Here is a 23,641-nt window from a genome sequence, read left to right as displayed (position 1 = left end):
GTATCTATTATTAGTGTCATGTTAGCTCTCGTTTGCATGCCTCTGCCCACCACCGGATCCTAGTAGTTGACGCAGGTCCTCTAAGTTAGGTTTGCCAGTCGCTGCCGAGGCACGTGCTTCGAACTGCTCTGTGTGATCGGTCTTCCTGAGTGGTCTCTCACAGGAGGTGGTACTCTCGAGCTCTGAGGAGAACAGAATAAGAGAAAAAGGATTCTGAGTGTCTCATGAGAGATTAAGGTTAAACATGGAACTTTCTGGTAGGCCTGTCCACGTGTGTTACTGTGACAGGTTATTCAGACTCTATTTCTGAAGTCTTTGAAAGCGCGAGGGAATCATTCTCTCAGATGGTTGAGACAGTTTGGCCTGAAGCCCGGAGGATGGATCACATGACTTCTCAAGGCCGATTTCTCCCCTTTGATCAGGCAAGTACCAGTAAGTTCCTGCACTTTATAGTGAGGTCAGATTGAGAAGTTTTTCACAGTAGAGGCGGAAGATCCACCGTAAGTGGCAAACTGCGTGTCTCTGATTCTCTGGCCAGACCTACATTAACATTTAAAATCTCTTTATTTGACAAAGTAATTGTTACATCTGAAATGAGGCTTTGCAAACTTAATTACAACACCAGGGTTAAGAATAATCGCCGCCATTTATTCTGTGCGGAGGAAGTGGCCGGCCAGCGAGAGGCGCTGTGTGAGTGAGCCCACTGAGTCATTGCTCACTCACTGTCGCCCCGTCACGGAGGCGCCGCTGCGGTCCTCACCTCCTGGGCAGCACACACTTCATTCACTCATTCCTGTCACTATTTTTATTGAGCACCTTTTACGTTTCAGACACTTATAGAAGCTGCAACTCGAAAAGACAGCTGCCTGTCCAAGATCACACTACTTCCAAATGGAAGAACAGATTCAAAACTAAGTGAACCTTTAATCCGGGATCCGAGCTCTCTGTCCCTTTGCACGTATTGCCTAAGGGATTGCATCCTGCCTCATGGTTTGGAGTACCTGTTATATGGTGATGACTGCAGATTCATGTTTCCAGTTCAGACCTCTCCCCTGACCTCTCAATTTCTCTTCCCAGCTGCCTCCCAGTGGACTCCTCTGGGAGGTCTGGGAGGCCCGTCAAACCTGGCCTCTCCCAGGCCAAACTCCTGATGGCTTCCCACCCTGAGCGCTTTCTGCCTCAGTCTTCCCCATCTCAGGAAATGGCAACATCGTTTCTCCCTGGAGCCATGGAAACGTCCAGTAACTTCCCATCTTACTCAGGATAAAGAAACCAAAAGCCTTACAAGAAACCAAAGCCTTTCAGTGGCCTGCGTGACCCTGCATGACTCACCCCTGCCTCCCCCTCATCCCCTCTGCTCCAGCTGCGCTGCCTTCCTGGTCCCGGATGGACCAAGAATGTGCCTCCGTAGGACCCTGGCACTTGGTAGTCCCCAGCCCAGGATGCAGTCCCTCAGGTGGCGTCTGCTGTGTGTGATCAGCTATATCACATCTACTGACCAGTCACATGACAGGCCTGAGAATTGACCACTGAATTTAGCAACTTGGAGTTCATTGGTTACCTTGACAAGGGATGCAAATTTTAAGAACAGTAGTGGGGATGATTGCAGTGTATTGGAAAGGATGGTCAGCGTAATCCTTTTGAGGGAGTGAGACTAGAGAGAGGAAATTGTAGTCAGAGTGGAACATACGAAATTGGAGCGAGGTGGGGGAAGATTGAAGTTATCAATATGACGAGATCTAGGATGTGACCTGGGAGTTGGTGGCTAAAGGAGACTAGAGACAGGATCAGTGGACAAGAGAGGTCCAGGGACTCAAGAGACCAGCTTGTTTGAAGGATTGTCTGCCTGCGTATGGAAGGCACCAGGACTTAGGACAGCGATCCCATCGGGAGGTTCAGAGCTGGGTGTTTGTACGGAGGCGTGGAGCATCCTGGTCTAGAAGTGGCAGTGGTGTGTCTGTGGGGGGGCGGTGGTAGCGAAGAGAATACTCACCCTTCCTGTGCTCCCAGTGGTACGTGGGCTGTGGGGCATAAAGAAGAGGGCAGGGCTGCCAGATAAGAGCTGTCATTAGAGGAGAAGCAGGTTTCCATTGAGGAAGAAGGTAAGAGGATGTCCAAAGAGGAGGCTGAGAATATGTAAGGTGTTTTGCCCAAGATGAGCCATGAAGGAATTCCAGAGGGCACGGTCGGGATGGAGATGAGGACAGATGGGCGTGGGCAGAACTTTACAAGTACTGGAGATAAAGAGTAACTAGTGGTCTAGAGTTCCCTGAGCCAAACAAATACAAGCAAAGGGCCTAATGAGATTAGTTCCAGTGACTTTAAACTAGAAATTTGTGGAGAGGCTTGAAGAGGTTGAAGGGATGTGGGACAGATTCGTGTCAGGAGTTCCTTCTTAATCCCATTCGTGGAGACAGGGTGATCTGAGAACTCGGAGTTTTTGTCCTCCTTGAATGCCTGTCGATGGCCTGGGGAGACGTGGACTCGGTCCCAGTGCTGCCGTTTGCTCCTTGACCCCCGTGTTTCCGTCCAGTGCCGGGCCTATTTCTTGACTCTGGTTTGAGGATCGAGGGATCCTCCAGGAAAGCCAGGAATCATGCTGAACGTTTGGACTTCCTTCAACCCCTGATATGGGGTAGAACGCAGAGGACAGACAGAAGGCCTGGGGAGACGTGGCCCTGGTGCCAGTGAGGGGAGCCCATTCTTGATTTATTGAGGGAGGGGGCTTCCCTTGACCCCTTGTGATGGAGTTGAGGCATGGTCAGCCTAACGTGTTTTCTTGCATATTATTAATATTGTAAGTGTTGTACACGTAAATGAAGAATTTTTCCCCTTTGCCGTATGTTGGGTTTTTAGTTTATCCTTGGGAAATAGGACACGTCTTTGGTTAATAGACATTTGAGGTGCACGAAATGAAATGCTGCAAAAGCAATTCAGATGGAACTGACAGGTACGAGAATGGGGCTCAGCTGCTCCCAGCTTCTTGGTTTGATGACAGTCTTGAAATAAATAATCAGAAACTGGGTGAAATGATAGCAAATGTCAGTTTAAAGTTTTCACTTGTCAAAACTAAGATTGTCTTATCACCAAACCATTGCAGGACCAAATTATGCTACCTTTTATTCTCCTGTTCATTGGGAAACATTCTTCACCCCTGATTTTTTTATGCTGAGCCATGTTAGAGCCCTTCAAGATGGATTTCCAGTCGACACTGATGTTCATTACTGCTCACTTCATTTAATAAAGAGGACTTAGTTTGGTCAGAAAGCAACTGTTTGATTCCTGTTTATAGGTCTCAGTACCTGTCACTGACAGTTCCAAGTTAAACAGTGGGAACCTGTCTCAGTAAAGAGAATTCTTTCCAGTTTTATGAAGAGGTCACTCTCATTGTTTCTGTGCAACGAAGATAAAATTTTAAAGAGCATCGCAGCTTTATTTGTCTAAGGAGCCATGATGATGTAACTTCTGACCTTTGGAAAGAAGACTGAGGTTCACTTAATTTAGTGCTGAGTTTTTCAGAAGCCATAGCCAATTTATTTTCAACAAAATGAGAATTTATGTTGACTGCTTTGTGTCCAGATGCTGTACATGAGCCATGGAGAACGTTAGGGCTGCCCAGAGTCTGGGCAGTCCAGCGCAGTGGGATTCGGCAGGGGGAGGGGCATTCGGACTCAGCAGGAGGGCGGGCAGCTGCCCCAAGTCTGCCCAGCCCTGGGAGGCCCAGGTTTTAGACTCAGATGTCTTGACCCGTATTTGGCAGTGACATTTTATCAAAAGTTTCGCTTCTAAATTTCTATCCGCAAGATGAGAAAAACCTTCTACTTTATTAGCAGTTCTCATATTTAAAGCTATTAAGTCTTAAGAGGTAGGGATGCCACATTTTTTTGCTGTTGCTTGTTTTTGCTGGATTTTTTTCCTTCTTGAATATGAAAGTCTCTCTGTTCCTTTTTCAGCTAGTCCCTCTTTTCTTCTCACCATAAATGTGTATAATACCTGGATGGAAAATTAGGACTACAGAAAGGGAGAGGAGGAATTTGAAACCAGAGAGAGAACTAGGCAGTTGCAATTTGCCATGATCGTATGGCATTGGGTTTCGCGTGGACCCTGACTTCTGTCTCCGAGCGTGAAGAGGGATCACGTAAGCCCCAGGGGAGCGAATGGGACATTCTGGAAGAGTGGCAGAGCAGGTGTGAGTCAAGCAGGAACCACCAGATTAAGGGGGCTGGGCACGGCGAGGGCTGTCCGCCTCGAGCGTGGGTGGGTGCCCAGCACAGGGCAGAGGCGCGTCCTGAGCCTTGAGCACGGCTGCCGCCCCGATGAGCCGTGTGACTCTGGCAGGGGGGCACCCTCACTGAGCCTCGTCTGTAGAAGCACAGAGACGCCCCGTAGACCCGTGAGGTCGTGCCTGTGGAGAAACTGTCAGGACGGCAGGGGTCCGGCTCAGGACAGCCCACTCCTCTCAGGCTCCCTTGCTCTTCCCAGGGTTCTCTAGCAGTGAGGGCCAGCTCTCAGCTGTCCTCGGGAAGACTGCAGATCGCCGCCTGGTCTAATAGGTCAGCCGTGGGAGGGGCTGCTCTGTTCCTGGGCTCCAGTTAAAGCAGCCAGTGGAGCCCCCAGCGCACACCAGGCCAGAAAGCTCTCACCGGCACCGGTGTGGTGCAGCGTACTGATTAGCTTGTGAGGGCGTGATGAAACCAGGATAACAAGGATCTGGCCTGTGTTTGCACATGGAGGAAGCATTCTATACTGAGGAACATCCCGGCGCAGGCCTTGTATCAGTGCTTATTCACCCTGCTTAACACGACTCCTTACAGACGCTCAGCTTGCAGCCTGCTTCCGCCTCTGTGCCCGGCACGCCACGCCCACCACTCACCCGTCTTCAGCTTCGCTCGGGCTCTCAGAACATGCTCAGGCATCGCCGTCCTGTCGTGACACAGCAGAGGGCGGAGGTGCCCCTTCCTCTGTACCCAGGCACTCAGTTCCTGGAGAGCGAGGGCCCGTGGGGGCCAGGAGAGGGGTGAGACACAGAGGAAGGGCCTTGATGGGGACACGCCCAACCCTGGGAGGTGGGCAGTGCTCTCTGAGGCGGCAGTTGGGCTTACGAGTGGGTGGGAGGCGCTTGGAAGGAGAGGGAAGAGGAGCATTTCTGGCAGAAGGAGGAGCCATCCCCACAGGCTGGAGGCAAAAGGGCACGTAGCTCCCCGTCTCGGACCCTTTCTCTCATAGGACTTGCCTCCTGGGCTGTAGTCAGTGGAGTTGATGATTAGCCTCTGGTGATATTTACCCGAGAAACCAAAGGTGGGAGGAGAGGACCAGGTGTGGGTTTCGCCGGTTGTGTCCCCTGTATGTTCCCTGTGAGATTTTAGGCTGGCGTCCCAGCTGTTGTGATCTGCGGTATCCTTGTCTGTAAGATGGGCACGGCAGCCCTGCTTTCTTACCTCAGGAGCTGAGGTGACGACTGCTCGTGGGGTCTCGGAGCTGGCGCAAGGCAACACCCACAGCATGGATTTTATTATTCACTCCGTGGCTTCCTAGGGTGTTAAACAGCTGAGCTGGATCATTTTCCATTTTGATTAGAATTTCTTACTTGATTGCATCAAGTTAGAATAATGAGAATGTTTATTTCCAGGACAATCCAAGATAACAGATCCAGGATGATTGTTTCCCTACAAAATTAAGAAGAGTGGGAAAGGGGAAAGCAGGAGAGAGTGCGTGAAAGCCCTCCTCAGATACTCAGAATAGCATTAGAAAATGGATTATACCCGCCGTGGTCGAGTAATCCAGATTTTCCACAAATTCGTTCCTGTAAAAGGTTATGCCTAATTCACATACTTTGTGTGTGTGTAGCCTGTTTTGCATCATCTACAGAATGGCCGTGGTGACAGACCCCCTCCCTCCCGGTGTCTCAGGGATGTTGTGCCTTGGAATGCAGCTGTGCCTGTGCTTTGGAAAGATTCCTGGCCTCTGTCCTCACAGACTTGGCCAGGGCTGGTGACTGGACCGCAGGGGCCTTTCCCGCCCCGGTCACACATGGTCCTTCTGGGCAGCCACTCCCGATGGGAACGGGATGGTGCTGGGGAAGTAAGGCGTTTCAGCCCGTAACGTTGTTACTTTATTGTAAAGTGAACTGCCCACGGGTCACACAGCATCGAGTTGTCTGGTCCGTAGGTTTGTGCCTTCCGTGAACTTTGCATCGGTTGGAAAGAAGCCGTGGCTGTCCTTCCTCCTGTCCCCTGTCCCTCACACGAGCCCAGCCCAGGTTCCGGGTGCACAGGCTGTGATTGTCCGCCGCACACGCGTCTCCTCAGGCCACGCGTCCTTCCAGGACAGGGGCTCTGCATCCCTCAGGCGCCATCGCGCACTCCCTGTGGACCAGCCAATGGCTGCGGTTACGGTGGCAGACACATTTACTGTGAATGAAAGTCGGGGGCCACAGAGGGGCCTGTGATCATTCTAAGGCCTCTTTCTTCTCTGTGGGAATTCCTTTCAGTGTTTATCCCTGCCCTTTATTAGTTATCTTTAAGTTTTAGAAGTCAGTTTGTCCTAACTATGTTTTCGTCTTTCTCTGCTTGTTTTGTTTTGTTCTATACAGTGGTGCTGATTACTATGATTATGGACACGGACTCAGTGAAGAGACTTACGATTCCTACGGTGAGTAAATGGCCAGAGTGGAACCATAAATAGAAAGGTCATAGAAACAGCTTAAAGATCTTAACTCAGGGGAAATTCATACAGACCGAAATTGAGACAGCAGCTCCCTCTCGGTTCATCTGTGCTTATCTAGCTATTTTCAGAAGCTCCTTAAGGTTTAAATTTAATATTTAAAGAGGACTAAAGACTTGCAGAAGATTACAGGAATTCAGATTCTAAACTTAGATTTTCTGTTTGGGATGATTGCCATGTGCTGATTTTCTCACTATTGAATAGTTTGCCAAACTGCAGACCCTTGATAGAATGGGTCTCTTTGAAGTGTCTTTGCTTCTTGACAGTAAAGAAAATGAAGCAGTTGAGACTACAGCCCAACAGTGATTCCACCACCCCCATCTTTATATTTTAATTTATTCGCAATCTCAAATCCTCTAAAAACATTATGGTGGGAATCATTCCGTAAAGGTTACGGAAGCAGTGAGCCAGGAAGGAGATGCACGGCTCTCTCAGGCTTACAGGGAGACATCGAAACCCCACTTATTTCAGTGGGAGCTGGCCAAGATGCTGGGGAACCCATGTCCAGAGTCTCACTATGCAGAAGGACGACAGGTTTAATTAAAAGAATTGGCGGCAGCAACTTAATGATACTAAGAAGCTCCTTTGCCACGGGGCGGAGATCAGAGAATGAGAAGCTTCACTCAGTTGCAAAGCTCTGATGAATGCCTCGTGCCCAGTGCAAGTGAATCAGGATTCTCGTTAAATGGGTGTTATGACATTTCTCTGAACATAACTGAAAAACCATTTTCCAGTGTTCCTTTTGAAGTGCATTTTGTTGTATCACCTGCCCCAAGCCTTGATAACCGCACCTTGGTTTTTTTGTTGTTGTTGTTATTCGTAACAGCCGCTTAAGAGAAATACCTTGGCTTGCTGAATGCTGTCTACTTAAATTGATGCAAGTTAGCTTGAGGGAATGATGTTGATTGCATGTTTGTATCAAAGAAGAGGTCATTTTCAGCGTTTTTTTCCTTCACAGCTTTTTAAAATTGGTCTCTGTGGACGCATGGCTTTTAAATCGCTGTGTGTTGCAGCACGGATGTTAACTGTTTGTTGTCAAAGACCCGCAGATCACTCACTGACGGCCCAGAGATGGGGGTGATTGAATGTCCCTCTGTTGCAAATAACATCATTCGGTATGGATTTAGTATTAGGATGAAAGCAATTTGACATTATGTCATATCCAGGAAGTATTTTTGAGGCATAACTCTCCACCCAATACAACTTTCATTTACTCTTTCTTTGAAGGACCTGTGAAGAATGAGGCCGCATTTCCCCCTCCCAAGCTGCCCGTTTCCATTTTGCGCTCCAGTTTTCTCTCCTTTTGCCTTCACAAATTTTTATCTGTGTTTTCTTTGTTTTTGAAGAAGAAATCCAAGTGACCCTTTTCCCATTCTCTTTCCCATCCATAGATGTCTTCACGTTTAGCAAGAGGCAGTTCAATTTGCTGCTTGAGTTTGTGAGCATTTGTTAAATGAGTGGCCGAAAGGAAGTTCCTGCAAAGTTGGTAGCCATTTAAGATACAAAAATTATTTGTCTTCCCAGGCTGGTAGGTTTTGCTAGTGAGAGGACCATTTTCCATTGTGTTCGTAATTTTTTTTTTAAAGCAAATTCCCTTGGGTTGTTTTAGGACCTCGGGGGATACATACCTTCAGTATGGCATCTACCACTGGTTCAGGGCTAAGTTAGATTCTGAAAAATGAAGCCAGTGGGATCCCTGGCAGTGGTCTAACTGTGATTCATCTGACTGACTTTAGGGCAAGAGGAGTGGACTAACTCAAGACACAAGGCACCCTCGGCGAGGACAGCAAAGGGCGTCTACAGAGACCAGCCATACGGCAGATACTGACTGTACTGTCTGATGTTGTGACATAGCCAGGCTCCGCCAGTCCTGTATACTGTTCAAAGTAATTGTTTTCTATGAACAATCCCTTTCTAAATAGATCAAAATGCTTAACATCTGAATGGATGGAATTTAAAATTACTTTGTTGAAACATCAACCTGGGCAGAAAAGAAAAAAAAAAGACATGTAAAATTTTGTTATTTCCAGTCTGTATATGAAAAAATAGGTCATCAAAAGGAAAAAAAATAACTTTGATTAACTAGTGTTAAACAAAAAAGATAGGTTTACTAAATATGTTAATCCATCCTTTTAACATAAGCCTCACCTTTCATTTTAAAGGTTTCCATAGAAATTTAGTTATTTTATCTTTCAGCCATATGCTAGTTGTTTTTTTTTTCTCTTGCCAACATGCGTAAAAAGGGAAGCCAATTACAAGTGCAAATAATGTGGTATTCTTTTGTAACTCAAGTCTTGAAATGTTCTGTAGTGTTAAGCAAAGTCTCCTCTTGCTTGATACTAAATAAACTTTTGAAAGAAATTTTGTGTGTGTGAGCTAACAATTTCATGTCTCTCTTATTTAAAAAGGCCTTCATAAATAGTCGTAAACAGGGAAAGGATTCATTTAACAACGCTTGTCAAAAAAGGGTCACACTAAACATTGTACAACTTATTTAAAACATGGTATAAAATTAAATGTACCATTATATACTCACCGTAGATTTAAATGCTGTTTAAAGAGTCCAAGTGGTATCAAGCTGCTTGAGTGGCACGTTAAAAACTACGCAAAACCAAATCTTGTTTAAAAACTGGTTTTAAAATAACTACTGATTTTCTGAAAAAGATGTGATCAGTTTTCATCTTGTTGAGCGTTTTTTCACTAGTGCAACTTTGGATTTTTTATGAGAATTTTGGTACCTTAATGAACACCTCGCTCCATGCTGGAAGCAATAAGCACAAAGCTTTTAAAGACATTCTGACTTGACTAATTGAGGTCGCACTCGCCAAGGCTGAGGATGTGTAACCCTTAAACGGTCTTCATTTTCAAAGGTAAATAAATCAAATAAGATTTTAATCTCACTTAATTTATCTTAATATAACTAATAAAACCAGGGAGGTTACAACTTAGCAAGTTTCATTATCCATTTTAGAAAGGTTTTAAGATCACCTAAATTCTCATTTTAAAAAGTTTAATTTGTTTTAGTAATCTAAAAAGCCTTAGTTTAGTCAGTTTAATTGGGGCCAATTATTCCCTATTAAACAAATGTAAAACCTCATAACTAGTTGTTTGTAATACATTCTTTGGTTAGTAATTGAGGGCACTTCTTAAAACTGACAAATATTTAATAAAGTTTTTCTTTAATCATTTGGCTAAGTTTTTTTAAATTGTAGATTATGTAAAATGTTTAATTTTTATTTTCTGAGGGGTTTCCTTCTCTTTGAGTAAAAAGGTCTTTTCTTTTGTTAGGAAATGTTGGCCGTCTTGGAAAGTGAAAGGAAGGTTGTGTCCGTCCAGCAGACACAGGTGAGTGCCTTTGTTCCAGTCATTTGATGTGCTTCTCTGAAGTCGCGTGGAACATTTCCCACACTGTTCCCACCACCAGCACTAGTGACTGTGGCTAACTAACTTCCTGAATGTAAGCAAGTCAGACCCAGGGAGCTCTGCATAAGCTGCAGAGGTGGGAGGCTCGGCCATCACACTGTGTAAGTAACTCCGTTACTTTCCTCCATAAAAACGTAGCAGGCTAGTCGGTAGCATGATAAATTTTTCAAAAGTATCAAGTGAAAAAGCAGTTTACTGCTAGCGATACTATCGTCCCAATTTTATTTTTTAAAAATAGACTGTATATATTCTCTCTATATATATTCATAGGCAAAATATTACATGGATATGCTGGAAATTTTTTTTTAAACATCTTTATTGAAGTATTGCTTTACAATGGTGTGTTAGTTTCTGCTTTATAACAAAGTTAATCAGTTATACATATACATATGTTCCCATATCTCTTCCCTCTTGCATCTCCCTCCCTCCCACCCTCCCTATCCCACCCCTCTAGGTGGTCACAAATCACCGAGCTGATCTCCCTGTGCTATGCGGCTGCTTCCCACTAGCTATCTATTTTACATTTGGTAGTGTGTATATGTCCATGACACTCTCTCACTCTGTCACATCTTACCCTTCCCCCTCCCCATATCCTCAAGTCCATTCTCTAGTAGGTCTGTGTCTTTTTTTTTTTTTTTTTAATATTTTGATGACTCCAATTTTTTTTTTTTTTAATAGCTACTTTATTTATTTATTTTTTATTTTTTTGACTGTGTTGGGTCTTCGGTTCGTGCGAGGGCTTTCTCTAGTTGCGGCAAGTGGGGGCCACTCTTCATCGCGGTGCGGGGACCGCTCTTCATCGCGGTGCGCGGGCCTTTCACTATCGCGGCCCCTCCCGTTGCGGGGCACAGGCTCCAGACGCGCAGGCTCAGTAGCTGTGGCTCACGGGCCTAGTTGCTCCGCGGCATGTGGGATCTTCCCAGACCAGGGCTCAAACCCGTGTCCCCTGCATTGGCAGGCATATTCTCAACCACTGCGCCACCAGGGAAGCCCTAGGTCTGTGTCTTTATTCCCATCTTGCCACTAGGTTCTTCATGGCCTTTTTTTTTTTTTTTCCTTAGATGCCATATATGTGTGTTAGCATGCTGTATTTGTTTTTCTCTTTCTGACTTACTTCACTCTGTATGACAGACTCTAACTCCATCCACCTCATTACAAATACCTCCATTTCATTTCTTTTTATGGCTGAGTAATGTTCCATTGTATATATGTGCCACATCTTCTTTATCCATTCATCCGATGATGGACACTTAGGTTGCTTCCATGTCCTGGCTATTGTAAATAGAGCCGCAATGAACATTTTGGTACATGACTCTTTGAATTATGGTTTTCTCAGGGTATATGCCCAGTAGTGGGATTGCTGGGCCGTATGGTAGTTCTATTTTTAGTTTTTTAAGGAACCTCCATACTGTTCTCCATAGTGGCTGTATCAATTTACATTCCCACCAACAGTGCCAGAGGGTTCCCTTTTCTCCACACCCTCTCCAGCATTTATTGTTTGTAGATTTTTTGATGATGGCCATTCTGACTGGTGTGAGATGATACCTCATTGTAGTTTTGATTTGCATTTCTCTAATGATTAATGATGTTGAGCATTCTTTCATGTGTCCGTTGGCAATCTGTATATCTTCTTTGGAGAAATGTCTATTTAGGTCTTCTGCCCATTTTTGGATTGGGTTGTTTGTTTTTTTGTTATTGAGCTGCATGAGCTGCTTGTATGCTGGAAATTTTTGACAGTAATCATCTTAAGCTTGTGAAAGTATGATTTTTGTGTGTGTCCTTTTCTACTTTGAGTTTTGCAAAACAAATTATTGCTTTTAATAAGATAAATATGATAAGGTGTATTTTATAAAATTGTTTCATAAAATTTTAAAAATAGGGATCTGTGAAGGAAAGGTGTCCTTAATTAGGTCTCACTTTTTAGATATTCTTGTTTTTTCCTACACCATCAGAAACACTGCTTAGGGCCCGACATTCCAGAGAATCTTACTTAAGAGTGTGTGTATCTGAGCCCTGCCCCTCACTGGGTGACGCTGGCCAAGACCCCCTTTGAGGACCTCGCTCATCTCTCGCAGTTGTTCTGAGCATTAAGTGAGGCGGTGTTGTGAGAGTGTTTTGTAACCTGGAAGGTGATAACAATAATGCACAGTTTAATTGTTGAAGTTGAACATGCATGTTTCGTATGAAGGGGAAATATATGAGCTTTTTGTTTTTCCTTAATCACCAAAATTAACCTAAAATAATTAAATTACTCTTAGGAAGAAAATAGTTCTCTTCACTCTCATAAATCAAAATAAGTGTTCTGGGTTTTTTTGTTTCTTTTTTGTTTGTTTGTTTTTGGGGGTTTGGTTTTTTTTTTGGTGCTTCTCTTCTTGTACAGAAAGGGAATGTGATATATAACATATTTTTTCAATTCGCGATGTTATATTGAAATTTTTTCACTATTTTCTTTAAGTTTTTTTTTTTTTTTTTTAGGAATTGGCGTATTGAATAGTAAGTGTAGGTTTCTTTAATCAGAAATTATGGACAGGTCCCTGGAGGGTTAATCCCCAGATAGTCTTCAGAGCTAATTCATAGGACTTGTTCAATTTTATGTTTATTTTCATTTTATTAAAGAATCCACAGCTCCATTGGACTGCAAAAAGGGGTTGTGAGCCAGAAAGGTCAGGAACCACCAGGAATGCTCTTGGACAGGAGTTCTTCTGCTTGGCTTTCTAGGGCTTCCCTTATTCGGCAAATACTCTACTGAACCTCATTTCTCCCTGTTTCAATAGGAGGACTTGCAGACAAGCAGCCTTCTCCTGTCCCTAACCGCACACTGCATCCTTCCCAGATCTTTCCCCTGGCCTTTGTCTACCCCCTTGGGATTCGTTTATCTTCTCATTTGACAACGTTTACTGAGCGCGAGTTCTTCCCCAGACACAGAGGAGGCACCAGGAACACAAAGATCTATAGGACGTGGACCTTACGCTCAAGTAATTCAGCATGGATGGAGTTGGTAGATGACACACCAGCACTTGCTGCCCCTGGGTCTTTGCCCCTAGAAACCATGCCCATCCTTCAGGACTCGGCCCCACGCCCTCCCTTCCGTGTCTTCAGCAGTGAAACCACGATCCCTCCGTGCTCTCTGAAATAGTGTGCTTAGTTTATACTTCTTCATTGTAGTATTGATACCGTATGACTTAGATTGGTTATAAGTTGCCATTATGACCAAGCCTGTGCTTAATCACTTTCTATAAATGATTTCATTGAACCCTCACAGTGATAAGGAGGTGAGTGTCATCTCCATTTTACAGAGGAAGATGCCTAGGCTTCAGGAGGTGAGATCACTGTGTCGGATCCCAGGCCCTATGACTGGTAGAGCCAGTTTTGGACCGTCCACTCTGATCCAGAGTCTTTGTCCTAACCGTGCTGTTGCACTGTCCGCTCTCTGGGCTAGCACTCGCTCTCCCATGAGATTAAAGGCTCCTTGAGGGCAGGGGCTAATTTTTATGTCGCCTTGTATTCCTAGAAGTAAGCCTCACAACACTGAGTGTTGGCAGACGTTGTGACTGATTAACCAGCCCCTCTGTTTCTGTCCCACCCTACCCCAGATTCCTCCCTGGAGAGATTCTTTGGCTGTAGTTAGGTTCTGAATCTTGCTTTGTTCAAGATATTGCAAGTTGAATAAGTATCAGCGTTCATGCAGACACGTTGGCTGAGCACCTGCTATGCTGCAGGCAGTGGAGACGCAGTGGTGACAACAGTCTCCTGGGGAAGTGGGCCAGGCAGGCGCCAGTGACTGGACGACGACAGACGTAGCGTGGGAGAGACATGGACGCCAGGCGGGGTGGCGGAGGTGGGACGGGTGCCAGCAGGGCTGTAAGGACCAGTAGAAGGCAGCCACGTAGGGAAGGTCTTCTTGGAAGCAGTCGTACCCAGCTCTGTCATTTACCAGCTTTGTTACTTAACCTTACTGAACTTCAGTCTAAACTGCAGTTTCCCCATCCATACAATGGACACAATAGTGAAATCTACCTCAGTATAGCTGTGAGGATGAGAAGCATGCCTGGCACAAACCTAGGTACGTGCTCTTGCTTGTTGCTTTATGCAGGTATTTGGATTATAAGAAAACACAGTTATCTAGGAAATTTCGATTATTTAGGTAATTAGAGAAAGCTGTAGATGATGCTGTCTGTGTGGGCAAGGCGCACATAATGAAGGATCTTGCAAGTCCTGCTAAGAAGCTTAAATACGGTGAGCCCACGTTGAAATGTAATAAATATCCTCTTCACCCTTGAGCTGGCCCTGCTGCATCCCCCTAGGCAGAGATGGTGCCTTTTTCAGCCTGTGTTCCAGCAGGAACTTTGTACAAACCTCTGTTTGCACTGGTTATTGATCTGATAGCCAGATGGTGAGAGCCTTAAAAAACGGGGGCCTAACCTTTCCATCCTTTTGTTCCATCTCTTAGCGCAGGATTTGGCAGCTGAAAGCGTGGAGCAAGACAGTGAATATGGAAGAATGACACTGTCGGTGTGATCAATATGATTCGTAATAGGCAGTGTTAGGAATGGTTAGGAATAGTTCACAGAGACCCAAAAAAAGGAAGAAAAAAAATCACTCATGTAAATAGTAATAGTCTAACTCAAAATTAGACAGTGACTCTAGTCACTGTGTACAGAGAGACAGGTCCCAGAATTTTTTTTTTTAATTTTATTTATTTATTTATTTTTGGCTGTGTTGGGTCTTTGTTTCTGTGCGAGGGCTTTCTCTAGTTGAGGCAAGTGGGGGCCACTCTTCATCGCGGTGCACGGGCCTCGCAATCACGGCCTCTCTTGTTGCGGAGCACAGGCTCCAGCCACGCAGGCTCAGTAATTGTGGCTCACGGGCCTAGTTGCTCCGTGGCATGTGGGATCTTCCCAGACCAGGGTTCGAACCCGTGTCCCCTGCATTGGCAGGCAGATTCTCAACCACTGCGCCACCAGGGAAGCCCCAGGTCCCAGAATTTAAAACAGATGATTTGAAGAAAAAAATTAAAATGTAGTCAAAAATCTAATTAACCAAGTTAAGCCGCTTTACAGGTTATATGTGATAAGTATACATAATAAAGTTAGTTATTTTATATGCAAATCATATCTATTATTTATAGTGATGTACTATTTATATTGATTTATATTGTAGGAATAGAAAAGAAAAAATCCATCATTATGTTTAAAATAACAAAATCTACTTTATGCTTGATCCTGTTTCCATCTTTGAGGAAGGTTGTGGAACATTTTAAAATCTGAATTCCATCCTCCCCTTATCTAATGGAAAATCCTTTCCAATTGAAGTTGATTCTGAATGGGATTCTTATTCCAGGAATCTGGTTATCTTTCAGGGATCAGCACCGACTGCTGTACCTGTTTTTCTTGTCTTAGCGTGAGTCCTTCCGTGGCTCCCAGCGCACCATCCTGGCCCGGCCCGCCCCTCCAGCTGCTCCCCGAACCCGCCGTACCGCTCTCAGCCTTGCTCTGCTCCAGCCTTGCTCTCGAATAACCTTCGCGGTGCTTTGATATCTGTGCCATTCTCTGCCTGAAATCACATTTCCTTACTCTTCTCCCCAGCTCTCGATATAGCTGGTCAGTACTGGTCTGTCCAACTTTGGAGTGAGACTTGAAGCATCACCTCACTCAGGAAGTCTTCCTTGGCTCAGTGTCTCCACATCTCCCTGGGTGCAGAATCCCTACTGGAGGGCCCCTCATCTGCAAAATGGGGTCCTACGATTGACTGTTTACTCTCCTCTCCATCCCTCCCCCCCACCCTGAATGTGAACATCTTCAGTGCAGGTACCATGGCTTAGCACAGCCGTCGTGTATGTGATGAGTGAAATGAACAAGGTGACCTGGTGTCTCCTGGTATGGGACGGTCGATTAGGACTTCACCGGCCTCATCGGGTCAAGTTAGAGTCATTCTTCCACTGGAAGAGAATTTACCAGGTTGTTAAACATTGCCATTCGCATATGCACGTATGTAAGAGCTCACCCGAGCACCACGGCAAGATCCACGCCTTTCCTCACCTCCCCACGTCTGCTCCCCGCCACACTTCCTAGCGCCCGACAGGCTCTCAGAACAAGGAGGTGGGACAGATGAGCAGACGCCGCCGTGACGGTCGTGGGGCCGGAGGTGCCCTCCTGAAGCCGGATCTCTGCTCACTTGTTGACGTGTTTGTCTTTCTCTCTAGTGGCATCACTTCAGGTTCTTTAAAGACAGAACCATGTCTCATTTGACTTTCCGTCCAGATCCCAGCGAGGTGCCTGGCGCAAAGCGGGGACTGACAGTGCTCATTGAGGGGCGAATGACTGAATGAATTTATGAGCAAATGACGCTGTAATTCTTAAAATACTGACACTGAGCCCTTCTCACTGTTAGTTTGGTTTCTCAGTGGAAATGAGATAATTGACTTCGGTAACCATTGGCTTTTTCAGTGGAAAAGGAGAAGTTGGAAAACAAAAACATGCCCTTTGTTTAGTAGGTGATAACATGTGCTCGGTACAAAATCCAAAACTTCGGAAAAAGGGAACAATGAAAAGTTGGTCTTAATTCCCACCCCTGCCCTCAAACACCCAGAGGCAGCTATTGGTCTTGGTGTTTTCTTTTTGTTTTTTGTTTTTTTTCCAGAGATAGAAAAACATGTGCTTTGCTTCTGCACAGACTACTGATTACTGTTTTTAACATAGAGAACAGTACACTGTTTTATACCTGCCTTGTTTCAATTTAGAGTATATCTTTGAGTTCATTTTCTATCATTTTAAATTATAAAGGTATGTTTTTCTTTTTATTGGCTGAATAATATTTATATGAACGCACCATAATTTAAACAACTGTTGACATGTAGTTTTGCTTCCAGTATTTTGCATTCATTAAAGACAGTGCTAGAAAGCATAGCCCTTCATCTCTGTTCTTGTGCACGTTCGCATACATCTGTAGAATAAGTTTCTAAGGTAGATTTATTGAGTCATTACATTTTCTTAGAGTTCTTACTATATTGCTCCCCGTAGAGGTAATGGTGTATCTTAATATGCTCTTCTGAAGGAAGCTTGAACCCTCAGTGCTATACTCTCCATCACCGTGTACAACTGTTGGCACCTGCGGCCACATGGAAAACTCACCCGCGCAGAGTGGGTTCACAGTGGCCTTTCCTTCCCACGGAGGTGGGCACGTGGTGGGCTGTATCCCCGTGTGAGTGAGTGAGTGAGGACAGCTCTGGGTGCGGCTGTGTCCTACAGGGATGGTGAAAGACCACCCTTCTTCGGGCTCCCGCTGGTCTCCTCTCACTTCTGGAGCCTCCTTTCACGAGCCGATGGATTCTAAGGCCGACCTGCAGCGGCAGGCCCTGTGCTCAGCACTGTGGACGCACCCGGGGAAGGGGAGGCCTCCGCTCTTAAGGGGCCCACGGTCTCTCTGAGGAAGCCGGCCCCCAGCTGGCCCTTCCGTCCTCCATATCTTTGCCCACCTTCTCCTCTTCTCTGGGTATCCAGAGCCTGCCGGTTCCTCAAGATCTTCTCTCTCTCCTTCTGCCCAAAGAACCCTTGTCTCTCTTCACTCTGAGAGTACTGGCCAGTAGCACCCAAGTGGCGAACCCCTAATTCTGATCTGCTGATTGACGTGTGGGTTATCCTGCAGTCCTGGGGAGTCCTCGAGGGTCAGGAGCAAGTCCGTCATGTGTAATTTAAGAGCACGCAGTCATCAAGCCATTCAAGAAATAGGCACTGATGAATTAAATAGTACCCTAATGAATAGATGCACTGTATTAGCTGTTTCCTTTTTTTAAGTATTAGCCTTTAAAATAACTGTCTGTGTCTGGTTCGTCCTGGCACACCGGTGCCGCATGCGGGGGCCGAGGCGCACTGTCCCTGGCGCCGCGAGCTGTCATGACAGGCGAGGTGAAGGCAGAGGGTGCAGCGGCACAGGTCACGAGCTCTGGCCGAGGAAGGGCGAGGAGGGAAAGGCTTCACAGAGGAGGAGAAACATGAAGCGGGGTTTACAGTTAAGTTCAAATCTTGAAGCAGACACGGGAGGAGGAGATGTCAGAGTTGCCAGGCTGGTGCAGGTCGGGGGAGGAAGGGAGGGTCCTCGTGTGTCTGGGGACGAGTAAGCAGTTGCTGGGAACTAAGGGGCAGGTGCCGGTGGGCGGTGGGGGGGGAGGCGGGAGGGGTGGGCAGGGCTGGGTCACGTCACAGGGAGCCTCCAGGACGGTCCCCCTCCCCTCCCCTCCCCCCCCTCCCCCTGCGCACCTGTGACCAGAGCAGTGAGGAGCAAGCGTGGCGAAGGCGCGTCTTCCCTTGTGATTAGATTCTGTTTTGTGTTTTGTTTCCTTCTGGTTGCCGCTTGGGTTTTGAAACAACAGTTTTGTTGTAATTAGCACGTCAAAATACATTGTTTGGTGTTAGTTAGTAAATAGAATTTTGTCTAAATATACCTGAAAGCTGAGTCTCTTCTCAGGTGGCAGGAGGGCAAGGGCAGTGCCAGTGTGCATCCACAGGAAGTCACTGCACGTTTCAGTTCGGGAAGTTCCGCGTGAAAAGAGGCGTGGCCATTCCGAAAGCCTCCTTCCCGTGCACGTCGTGGCGGGGAGGAGTGTCGGGAGGAGTGTCGTCGTCGCGTGCTGTTTAATCATTCATCTGCCTCCTGAACACAAATACTTTATGTCCTGAATCTCTACAATTCTGTTTTGCATTGTTTTCCATAAGTATTCTCATTCCTGTCAAATTTCAGTTTGCCTGCTTCCTCTGCCTAAATCCTGCCATTCCCACCAGAGTGTAAATAATTTGTTACTTGAAGTATACAAATACATATCATTTTCCTCTCTTTCAGGAACTTTCCTTCCAATTATGGACTGCTTAAGAATAATCAACTCACCAACGTGCCTAGTCAGTAAATGAATTCACTTGAGAACTTGAAAATCATCTTTTTTTTTTTTTTGTACAACTTTGTGTTTCATGAAATGTTTTATAAAGTAGTATGCTTTTTAATTTGGAAAGTCTGTTTGAAAAAGGGAAAGAAAATCAATTTCTTTGTCTCCTCATAACAGAAAACAAATGATTTGTGTATTGCTTAACAAAGGCTGCCCATTTCAATCTCTTCTACTTTAATATAAACCTAGAAAAACAAAGGCTTGTTATTTCAGCCCAGCTCTAAATTCTGCACACTTGAGAACCATATATGGCTGCAACTCACAGCTCACAAGAAGTCAAGCGTCAGCGCAAATTCCAGCTTTGAAAATGATTTATCCAACTCAGTTATGGACCAATAAAGATGAACATGTTATGCCAAAAGTACGCCGCCACATAGAAGGTTAATTATAAAGGCTTCTGCGGGAAGCGGTGGCACTGTCAGAATAGAAACCGATTTTCATGCCTCTGTAATTTGTTGTGGAACATAAAGGTCATCATCCCCATGGACAGTATGATTCAGTTCCTTCTCTTTTCATCACTTACTGGTGCTTTGTGATTTTAATTCAGTGCGCCCGGGGAGGATGCGTTTTATTCCTTCCGCTAGAAGCTCACACAACAAGCTTCCTAGTCTTGGAATTTCGGAAACAGTCTTGTGCATTGTTAAATTGTCACTTTCTTACCTCAAAGACACATTCCCTCAAGGCGTTCACTTTTTACAGGGTACCGTGTTGGGAGCATTGTGTTAAAAGCACAGAACAACTTCTGATAGGTTTGCTTTTCCTTATCCTCTCGTGATGCACCCTAAAGACATGATCTTCTACTCCTGCAGTTGGCACTTTTGCGTTTGTCAGATACGTGTTTCTCCATCTCAGAAGTGCAAGGAATAAAGGCCCGCGTCCCAGAGGGCCGCGGCGGTGCTGCAGTGAGTGGGTGTGGGTGCCCACCAGGGCACGGTCAGCAGTGCCCCTGTGTGGAATTTATCCTAAACAAGCAGGAACTTTAGGACGGGCGCCAGACTGTCATGAGTGGGGAAGAATTTGAGCTCCCTTTCTGCCTGCAGCCTTTTCCCCTCTTGAGTTGGGGACACAGTCATAAAGCTGCAAGTGAGATCCCAGGGATTCGAACTGTCCAGCTCACCTCCTGTCTGTCCCCCTTCTCCCAGCCTCACTCTTGCTGCCTTAGTCTTGGCCTCACACTGTGCTGCCTGTATCACTTAAATTCACTGAGCACACATTTACTGAGAGCCTCCTACATGCTGGGCACCGCCCTGCGTGTGAGAGCACAGGACAGAGCAGAGGGGCTCCTGCCTCGAGGAGCTTACATCCCAGTGGGGGGAGCCAGACCATCACCCGCAAACCGGAGGACGCCAGGCAGTGACAGAGCTGGGGGCGACAGAGCACAGTCACGGGAAGAGGGGTTAGACCTGACTTTGGGCCGTAGGGGAATAATAAGGTGATGTTTCAGCCAGGACCTAAAAAAGTAAAGAAATGAGCTACGTCAAGACACTAACAAGTGCCAGGATCCTGAGGTGGGAACACGAGGGCTGGAGGAGCCCCAAGGATGCAGGAAGGAAGTCAGGGCGGGGGCGGGGCCTGGGTGTGGAGGGCCGTCTCTGAGCTTTACTTCAGCGGGAGCTCTCGGGCACACTGAGCCAAAGAGGAACGCTATCCATCCGATATATATCTCAGCAGAATCACTTTGGCAACCACGTGGAGAAGAGGCGGTAGTGGGGCAAGGTAGGGGGGACCTGTTAGAAACCCCTGGGGTGAAAGTCAGAGGGAATGCTGGCATGGCCCGGGGTGGTAGCCCTGCAAGTCCTGAGGACTGGCCAGACTTGAGACGCACTTAGAAAGTAGAGCCGATAACACTTAGTCTACAGGTTGGATGTGAGGTACAGAAAAGAAGGGGTTGCATGATGCAAAGATTTTGATCTAGAGCCATTGGGAAAATAGAAACTTCTTTCTGAGATGGGAAGATTGTAGAAGGGACTGTTTAAGATACAGATCTGAAGTTTGAGGGGAGATCTCAGCTGGAGATGGGAATTTGAGAGCCGTTAGAATATAGACGTCTTGCAAAGGTATAGCCTGAGTGTGGACATCAGAGAACAGGCCCAGGGAACATACAACACGTACAAGTCAGTGAGATGGCGAAGAACCAGAGCCCAGGAAGGAGCGGCCGGGAGGTAAGAAGAGAACCGAGAGTCCTGCCCTCGACGGCGTGTGCAGAGAGGGTTTCCCGGAGAAGGGCTGGGACCCTCTGCTGCAGGGGGCAGGTGACATGAGGCAGACTGGACACAGTAGCCGCGTAGAGGCCACGCTGGCCATGCTTTGCTTCAGAGTGAGGCCTGGGTAGATTCAGGAGAGAGTGGAGCAGGCAGACCTCAGAGGTACTGGGCGTTCGCTTCCAGACCACGCAGTGAAGGCAACACTGCAGCAGTGAAGTGAGTCACAAAGGTTTTGGTTTCCCAGTGCGTATAAAGGTTAGACTAGGGTGCAGTGGAAACATGTTAAGTGGGCAACAGCGTCATGTCTAAAAAACAAGATACATACTTTAATTAAAAACTTTATTGCTGAAAAATGCTAACCATCACCTGACAACGCAGGGTTACCACAAACCTTCAATCTGTAAGAAGCGCAGTATCTGCGAAGCGTAGTAAAGCGAAGTCCGCCTGTGTAGTCAACTCTTCCAAGGAGTTTGCTTTTAAGTATCGCTGGAGAGGGCTGTGGCCTCGACATGAGAAATTTGAGAGCGTGGGAGAGAGTGAGGGTGCTGGGGAGACGCCCCGACAGGAGCCCAGGAGCGGGCCTGGCCGACAGCAGCGCACATGGGGACGGGGCCAGGCGGGGAGGTGGGGACCGCTTGGCGGCTGGGGACATGCACGGGCACCGGGGCGCCTGCTGCCGGGGCTGTGTGACGTCGCCCTTCAGCGGCGCGGTCAGCACCCTTGGGGCGCCCGTGGCTTCTCCGATTGTCGCCCAGGCCCTCCGCGGTTTGGCCCCTACCGACCCCTCCAGCCTGAAATTCCCCCTGCGACGACCATCCTCAGGTGGCTCTAATTCTGTACGCCAGGCGGCGGCAGGGCCTGGCTCCCCACTCGGCCGCCCTGACGCTGTGCACCGTGTGCCCCCGTGCGTCCCGCTCACGGGGGGCTGCTTGAGGCCCTTCGCCCGGACCGTCGGTACCCGTTCACTGCGTTTCACCTCGGCACACGCGTCCTGTCGGCCTGGTCACCTCTCTGCTTGCTCCGTGCTCGCTGCCGTTTCAGGACATGGCAGGGAAAGGAAATGATGGCATACACACAGCTCAGAGCCCCCAGGCCTCACTGCGTGGCCCCCGGGGAGGGAGATCTGGGACCTGTTTGCATCACAGGGATCTGGAAGCACTGAGATTCTGCCAACTCGTGTGCCTCCTTTAAGACTTAGTGCCAGAAGCTCTGCCCCAGAGACCCCTGCCTGGTTGTCACACTGCGTTAGTCACTGGCCTCCTCGCGGGTCCTGCGCTGGCTTCACTGCCCTGCAGGCCCCGCTTCATCCCAGGTGACAGTGTCCCCAGCTCAGCCCCGGGCCAGACCCCTAATGGGGGCTGGGGAGGAGGTGTGAGAGGGTGCGTTTAGCTCTGAACAACTGGACAAAAGTCTGTCGATTTGAAATTCCACTTTAATTTTCTCCAGTTAAGCTGGTTTTGGTCCGTCTCAGCGGGCATTCCTCCTTGACGCGTCTGTCAGCAGCAGCTTTCAAGCATGGCAGGCTGAGATAGCCATTCTAGTGTTTGATTTTTAAAGGATCTGAGCGACTTCCCGTGGTTTTAAAAATAACAGCTGATGGCTTTTTCAATGTGTATTTAACTGTCTTCAACCCTTAGAGCTAGCTTTTTAAAGGGATGCCTTGGTGGAGTTGTGAAAATCACGACCACGACGCCAAAGGAGCTCTGCTTTCGGCTAGTCCGACGGCCCTGCCTTAGGTGCGACTTAAATCTTCTGCAAAGTGGCCCAGGCCTGGTGCTTTTGCATTGCATGATGGGAAGCTCCGACAAACGGATGCTTCTGTGCAGAAGCTAAGAGCTTCTCGTCCGTGTTCTGGCCCCACGGTGACATCCAGAGTCCCTCCCCGGGCCTCTCTCCCGGTGCCCACGTCCGCGCCCACCTACCTGCCTTTAGACAGCACCTTCCCGGGCAGCCTGTCCCAGATGGCTCGCTGTCCTTGCTCTGCCCTCACCCCAAACGCTCGTCCTCCAGATTGTCCCTCACTTTGGCTCATGGAGGTGACCCAGCACAGGGCATCCTCTGGAGGCACAGCGCGCGCCCTGCAGCCCATACCTGGGGGCACTTGTTATCAACTGCCGCATAACCGACCACCCCAGGACTTAGCAGCTTAAAAGAACAAACATTTACACTGTCACACATTCCCTGAGGGTCGAGAATCAGGGATCAGGGACTGTTCTGGCTCAGAGTCTCTCACGAGGGTGCGAACCGTCAGCAGGGGCTGCGGACCCTCGAGGCTGGAGAATCCACTCACCGACTCACTCATGGGGCTGCTGGCGGGAGGCTCTGGCCCTTGTCCCACGGGCCCCTCCACAGGCTG

General features: G+C 47.4%; 1 protein-coding gene and 1 long non-coding RNA gene across 6 annotated transcripts in view; one reads left to right on the top strand and one right to left on the bottom strand.

The window, feature by feature from the left end:
* LOC130705541 (uncharacterized) overlaps positions 1 to 5,058 on the bottom strand; it is a 30,518-nt gene extending 25,460 nt beyond the window's left edge. For both annotated transcript variants that reach the window (XR_009005821.1, XR_009005823.1), the window contains exons 1-2: positions 4,874 to 5,058; positions 51 to 182 (exon numbers count right to left, since the gene is read on the bottom strand). This is a non-coding gene — a long non-coding RNA (uncharacterized LOC130705541). The remainder of the gene's footprint in view (positions 1 to 50; positions 183 to 4,873) is intronic.
* Positions 1 to 19,568, top strand: part of KHDRBS3 (KH RNA binding domain containing, signal transduction associated 3) — a 182,933-nt gene extending 163,365 nt beyond the window's left edge. For 2 of the 4 annotated variants that reach the window (XM_057532291.1, XM_057532294.1), the window contains exons 8-11: positions 6,593 to 6,651; positions 8,460 to 9,593; positions 10,012 to 10,068; positions 18,982 to 19,568. In XM_057532291.1, coding sequence (XP_057388274.1) covers positions 6,593 to 6,651; positions 8,460 to 8,551 — 151 coding nt within the window. In that variant the 3' untranslated portion in view covers positions 8,552 to 9,593; positions 10,012 to 10,068; positions 18,982 to 19,568. The remainder of the gene's footprint in view (positions 1 to 6,592; positions 6,652 to 8,459; positions 9,594 to 10,011; positions 10,069 to 18,981) is intronic. The other 2 variants (XM_057532292.1, XM_057532293.1) reach the window with 2 other exon arrangements.
* The last annotated feature ends 4,073 nt before the right edge of the window (positions 19,569 to 23,641 follow it).

This window comes from Balaenoptera acutorostrata, chromosome 17, assembly GCF_949987535.1.
Source record: "Balaenoptera acutorostrata chromosome 17, mBalAcu1.1, whole genome shotgun sequence".
Taxonomy (NCBI): Eukaryota; Metazoa; Chordata; class Mammalia; order Artiodactyla; family Balaenopteridae; genus Balaenoptera; species Balaenoptera acutorostrata.
Note: the sequence above shows the minus strand (reverse complement) of the source record. Positions and strands in the feature narration are given on the sequence as shown.